The following is a 6,561-nucleotide window of genomic DNA, read 5'->3' as shown; positions in this document are numbered from 1 at the left end:
GAAACATGGAGTATTTCTAAAATGCTGAGAAAACTGTTTTCAAATGTTGTCATATTTCTACTCCTTTTTTTTCCTGAAAACTTTTGAGGTGGTAAATAACTAATTGTAGAAATATAAACACAATTTTCTTATATGGTCAATTAACCTGTGACAAAGGAGGCAAGAACATACAATGGGGAAAAGATAGTCTCTTCAATAAATGGTGCTGGGAAAACTTGGCAGCTACATGCAAAAGAATGAACACCAAAACACAAAAATAAACTCAAAATGAACTGAAGACCTAAATGTGAAACCTGAAACCATAAAAATCCTACACAAGAACACAAGCAGTAATTTCTCCAACATTGGCTGTAGCAACATTTTTCTAGATATGTCTCCTAAGGCAAGGGAAGCAAAAGGAAAAATAAACTACTGGGACCACATCAAAATAAAACACTTTTACACAGTGGAGGAAATCATCAATAAAATGAAAAGTCAACCTACTGAATGGGAGAAGATATTTGCAAATGATATAGCTGATAAGGAGTTAATATCCAAAATATATAAAGAACTCCTACAACTCAACACCAAAAAAACCAAATAATCTAATTTAAAAGTAGGCAGAAGGCCTGAGTAGACATTTCTCCAGAGAAGACAGCCAGATGGCCAACAGACACGAGAAGATGCTCAACATGACTCAGCACCAGGGAAATGCAAATTAAAACCACAATGAGCTCTCTCCTCACACTTGTCAGAATGGCTAAAATTAACAACACAAGAAACAACATGTGTTGGCCAGGATGCAGAGAAAGGGGAACCCTCTTGTGTGTTGGTGGGAATGCAGACTGGCACAGTCACTCTGGAAAACAGTATGGAGGTTCCTCAAAAAATTAACAATAGAAGTACCATATGACCCAATAATTCCACTACTGGGTATTTACCCACAGAAAACAAAAACACTAATTTGAAAAGATACAGGCACCCCTATGTTTACAGCAGCATTATTTACAATAGTCAAGATATGGAAGCAACCTAAGTGTCCACTGATAGACAAATGGATAAGGAAGATGTGGCATGTAGATACAATGGAATATTACTCAGCCATAGAAAGGATGAGACAGTGCCATTTGCGACGACGTGCATGGACCTACAGTGTACTATGCTAAGTGAAATAATTCAGATGTGGAAGGACAAATACCGTATCATTTCATTCATATGTGGAATCCAAACAAAACAAATGAATAAATGAACAAAAAGCAGAATCAGACCTGTAAATACAGAGAGCAAACGGTTGCTAGAGGGGAGGGGACGGGAGGATGCACAAAATGGGTGAAGGGGAGTGGGAGACACAGGCTTCCAGTTATGGAACGAATAAGTCATGGAATAAAAGATGCAGCGTGGGTAATATAGCCAGTGATATTGTAATAGCGGTGTGTGGTGACAGATGTCACCTGTGGTGAGCAGAGCATAGGGCATAGAGAAGTAGGATCAGTATGTTGTACACCCAAAACGAATGTAACACTGTATGTCAACTATACTCAAATTAAAAAATTTAAAAAAAAGAATAGTCAGGACCTGCCAACTTCCTTAACATTTGCCCCTGTTTCCAACTCAGGGCTCACCAGAGAAAGGCAAATACACTCTTCAATACAAGGACAGGATGCCCCTCTTCTTGTTAGCCTGCCCCCGGCTTCCCCAGGCCAACGACTTCTAATTGGAGCATACCTGAAGCCTTCCATCTTTTTCCACTATAAAGCTTTTCCATTTCTTACCTATCTGTGAGTGTCTGCCGAACACAGGTGATAATGGCTGACTCTCTTGCTACAGCAAGCTGTGCATAAAGAGTTTGTTTAGAAATAAAGAAAGACAGAAACACTTTTTCAACTCCATTGAGCCTCACGCAAATAGAAGAACTTTCCCTGCAGGAGATTTTGAGAGGTTAGATTTTTACCCTAAGATTTAGAGGGTTTGGCAGGCTCTGTGGTCATTGGTAAAATCATTTATATTATTTTAAGAAACTTGCACATGGCAGGTAGTTGCTTAAAGGAAAATGTACTTGTGTTACGAAACCAAGTTGCTTCAGCTTCTTGAGCGATGCTCAAATCCAAATAGTTCAGAGGGAGGGTCTATGTTTCTCTGTGTTACTTGGGTTTCATTTCTCTTTCAGCCTTCGCCATTTCAATCCCTTCAAGGCGTCTTTTTAATGTCTCCTATGGTTTATGAAATGTCACATTTCTTCCAACCCCTCCATTCTCTCTTTCATGATGATTCCCCTCAGTATTGGACACCAACCCTGAGACAAGCACTCTGCTGGGCTCCCTATGAGAATGCATGGGGAATTTTAGGGAACAAGGGACATAGAGCCTTGCAAACCACACACCTGCTGCCTAGTTGACTAGTTGACATCAATTTTGTCCGTCTACACATGTATCTTATTCCTTTTTTTATTGCTTCACCCACACGCTGAGCCTGAGGTCTTACATTTCAATCCCTAACAAAAGCAAATTTTGCTGGTTTTCTAAATATGAAATCTTGCCACTAAGAAGTCATAACCCTACAATGTAGTTCTGACACTGACCTCATGCTGAAGACCGGGGTGTGGTCTCCTGGAGTACTCGCTCTCCTGACTCCTGAAAACACTTGCGTGGATGGAGTAATCCCTTTACTAATGATTATGAAAGACAGGAAAAACACCACTGTCCAGTTAGGTTACTCCATTCAGCTTTTCAGGAAGGAGGTGGCACAGAATCCTCTGCAAGTCCTCAGGTCCTGGAAGCAAAATTTGCTTTCAAATCAATGCAAATGCCGTCTGGTACAAACACCGGGAACAGACAAGATGTATTGATTGATTATTGTCTTTGTTTGATATGTAGGCCCTTCTCAGAAAACAGGCCATAAATTCCTCTCTCAGTAGATCATAGAACAATCTTTATTCTTTGGTTTCCTCCTCTTTCCACATCTTCACACACATACAAATCACTGGTATCACTGTCACACAAGCCAAAGAATCATTTTTCCAGCACCTAAGTGGAGAGTGAGGGAGATATAGGATATTCTGTGTGTGCTCTTCTTAGAGCCCTTCTGGAACCTGTCATCGCACTGACCCCATCCAATGTACCGTTTGTGGTAAGATGATAGATGGTACACGTGTTATGGTTAGGGATATTTGCATAGACTGTAATAATACATGGGTAAAGAGTGGATTCCGGTGGGGAGGGAAGAAAACAGAGTCGTCTGGAGAACAGAGCTGACCAAACCTACAGGACAAGTTCATTCTCTGGAGTACACGGGAAACAAGCAGTCACGGGTGACATCAGCAGGCCCTTGTGATCAAAAGCAAGAATGGGGCGGGAGGCCTCTGAAGCCAGAGAGGTTTCAAAAAAGAGACTTCTAGATACGACAGCCAGACCCTGAATGTTACAGCAAGACCGGCTCCTGGGTTCTTGGAAGGTCACAGGCAAGGCACTTACTGGGAGCGCGAAGGAAAAGAAAAAGGTCAGCGAGTTGTGCCAAGATGTATCATCACAGCCGAAGCGAGCTTGTCCTTACACTGGCAAAGGGCAATTTGGGACTCAGTTAAATTCCTTTATGTATTTTCTAGTCTTCTTAGGAACACACAGTTATGCTTTGGAAACTTGACTGTTTTATGCTGATTAAACGGTCTTAAAAATGAGTTTTAAACTACAGAAAGTATAAGACTGTCCATCATCCTTCACTCAGTTCATTGTAAAGGCAGGTGCATATGCCCTCCATCGGCGTGTAGAGGAAGTACATTCAATTGTGGCAGTTTCCTTGTTTTCCTGGGATCGCAATTAGCCTCCATTTTGAATTTCCCTTGAAGTTGGGCCCATACCACTGAATGCCAGTGGAATGCAGGCAGAGGGGAGATGTACAGTTTCCAGGCCTGGAGGACGCCAAGGCACAAAGGTAAGACCAAAGCCACCAAATGATAAGAGCCAAGGTCCCTGGATTACTGCGTGAGGCAAGGCCATCCGCTTACCCTTGGTGTACTTTGACACGACCAATAGACACTTATTGTATGAAACAATTCAGATTTAGGGAGTGTTTGTTATAGCAGTTAAACCATCTAGACTGATACAATCAGTACCTTTCATAGAAAACAATGTGGACATTTCTGATGCCATTATTACGGCAGTTGGCTTGTGAGAAATAACATTCTGAGGTTTTGTAGTAATTTGTGAGTTCAAATCAGTTATTCTCCACTTGATGTAGGATAAATGCCTACGGAGTTATTTTAAAAGACATATCCAGGCCCTAGTCTTGACCCAGTGAATCGGAACCGGGGAAGGCATAGGCATTATTATTTTTAAAACTTCCCTGTGTTTTACATACACCCTTGGCTAAGAACCGCTACTCTACAATAAGCCAAATTTTACCTTTAGATTAGGCTAGATTGTCAGGCCACATTGTTTTGGTACATACAATTTGGCTGAATATAGTTTTTTTTAAAAGTATATTTTGATTGTATCTCTAAATTAACATGTAACAAAATCGACATTTTTCAGGCGTACAGTTCTATAAATTTTATTATTTTCAGGTAACACCACCCAAATCAGGATACACAACAAAAATATGCCCTTATCCTATCCTTTTGTAGTCACACGCTCCTCTCACCCCAAACCCTTGCAACCACTGATCTGTTCCCCATCATTAGTTTTGTCTTTCCAAGAATGTCATAGAAATGAAATCTTACATCGGTAACCAGTTGAGACTGGTTTCTTCCACTCGGCATAATCCTTTTGTGATCCATTCGTGTTATTAGCATTTATCAGTAATTTCTTTTTAATGCTCAGTAGTATTCCATCATATGGACCTACTACAGTTTGCTTTCCCTCCGCCATAGAAGAGATCTGCGTGTTGTTTCCAGGTTTCAGAGATCGCGAAGAGAGCTGCTATAAAACTGGTGAACTGGTGTCTGTGTCATCTTAAATTTTCCTTTCTCTAGGGCAAGGTTTCTCAACTGCAGTACTACTGACATTTTGGGATGGGGAATTCATTTGTTAGGGGGGCTGCCCTGTTCACTGTAGGATGTTCAGCAGCACCCCTGGCTTTTACCCGCTAGACGCCAATAGCATCCCCACTTCTCACCCCCACCCTCACTGTGACAAATACAAAATGTCTCCAAATATCACCCCCCCCCCACACCCCGTGGAGAACGACTACCTTAGGGAACAAAAACCTCCATTATTATTTAGTGTGGGATTGCTAGCGACGAGTATCAGTTTTTGTCTTAAAATGCCTTTGTTCACCTACACTTCTGAAACAAATTTTCTCTGGACATAGAATTCCAACTTGACAGTTGTTTTCTTTCAGCGCTTAAAAAAAATCATTATACTCTAGATTTTGTTGTTTCTGTTCAGAAGTCAATCGTAAGTCTTTAAGTGCTCTTTTTGAGGTAATAGAACACTCTTTCTGATCACTTGCAATATTCATATCTATAGTGGTATTGTGGGTGAAATGAACCCTTGACGTAAGATTTACTTCTGATGATGAAAGTGATGAGGTCACATACACACCCAGAAAGTATGAAAGGTTTATTACACACATCATGAGGCTTACTGGGGAGAGCAGGGTTGGCTTCCCAAGCTGGTCTGAGAATGGTCTGAGAAAGCAGGCAAAGAAGACTGGCTTGAAATTTGTGTGGTGGTCAGGGAGTGGGGCTGGAGTAGGAGTTTCAGCCTACAGGCCAAGGTTCGAACTTTCATCTGCTGCCAAAGACGAGAGGACCTGGGGGTTTTTTTAAGACTGTATTTTTAAGTAATCTCTATACCCATCGTGGGGCTCAAACCCATGACCCTGAGATCAAGAGCCGCACACTATACTGACTGAGCCAGCCAGGTGCCCCCATACCTGGGCTTTCTTACCAGCTTGCCCAAATGTGGGGCAGAAGGGAAGAGGGAGAGGTGGGCCTAAAAGCTGTCAGGGAGCATAAAAAATAGGAGTCATACGCTATTACAAGTTTGGTTAAAGGTTTTTAATGAACTGCATTGGTGTGGGCTTCCTTCCTCCCGAATTTTGGCCCCATTATATCTTGTTAGCACTCTGATACTTTCAAGTGCTTCAAATCCATACATTTGTCCAACTTTTCTATCGGTGTCCAGTGCTAGGATGCGTTTGAGCCACTTAGAGACTTGCTTTAAAGCCTGTGATTATTTTATAAGACAAGTGCCCCAGTTTGTAAAAACTTAGTGTCATGAAAAAAAAACATGATGAGAGAACTCTTCAAGATTAAGAGAGACTTTAAGAGACAACCTAATACAATGCATGGACCTTGAGTGATTCTCAATTTAAGTGAACTGGCTTATAAAAGATGTTTTGGGAAGAACAAGGGAAATCTGAATAAGAGACTGAGTGGTAAGTAGCGGATATTAGAAAATTACTGATAACTTTGTTAAATGAAAATGCTGGCATTGCAGTTATGTACAAAAATGTCATTTTTAGAAATGCATACTGATGTATTTAGGGTTGGAATGTCAGGATGTCTGGGTAGAACATGGAGCAAACACAGCAAAGTGTAATTGACTTAAATCTATGTGACAGGCTCATAGGTGTTTATTATAT

At 41.1% G+C, this 6,561-nt stretch overlaps 1 protein-coding gene across 2 annotated transcripts in view; it reads right to left on the bottom strand.

Moving 5' to 3' along the window:
* The window catches only part of RPGR (retinitis pigmentosa GTPase regulator), a 130,681-nt gene that overhangs the window by 69,622 nt on the left and 54,498 nt on the right, over positions 1-6,561 (bottom strand). The window contains exon 18 of one of the 2 annotated variants that reach the window (XM_081808997.1): positions 5,540-5,727. The exons of the other annotated variant lie outside the window; for it this stretch is intronic. Within the exon in view, the coding sequence (XP_081665123.1) occupies positions 5,680-5,727 (48 nt within the window). The 3' untranslated portion in view covers positions 5,540-5,679. Of the gene's footprint in view, positions 1-5,539; positions 5,728-6,561 lie in introns of those variants that run through there. 2 annotated transcript variants of the gene reach the window in all.

This window comes from Leptonychotes weddellii, chromosome X (assembly GCF_054177405.1).
Source record: "Leptonychotes weddellii isolate Sample4059 chromosome X, ASM5417740v2, whole genome shotgun sequence".
NCBI lineage: Eukaryota > Metazoa > Chordata > Mammalia > Carnivora > Phocidae > Leptonychotes > Leptonychotes weddellii.
This window is presented reverse-complemented; position numbering and strand designations above follow the sequence as displayed.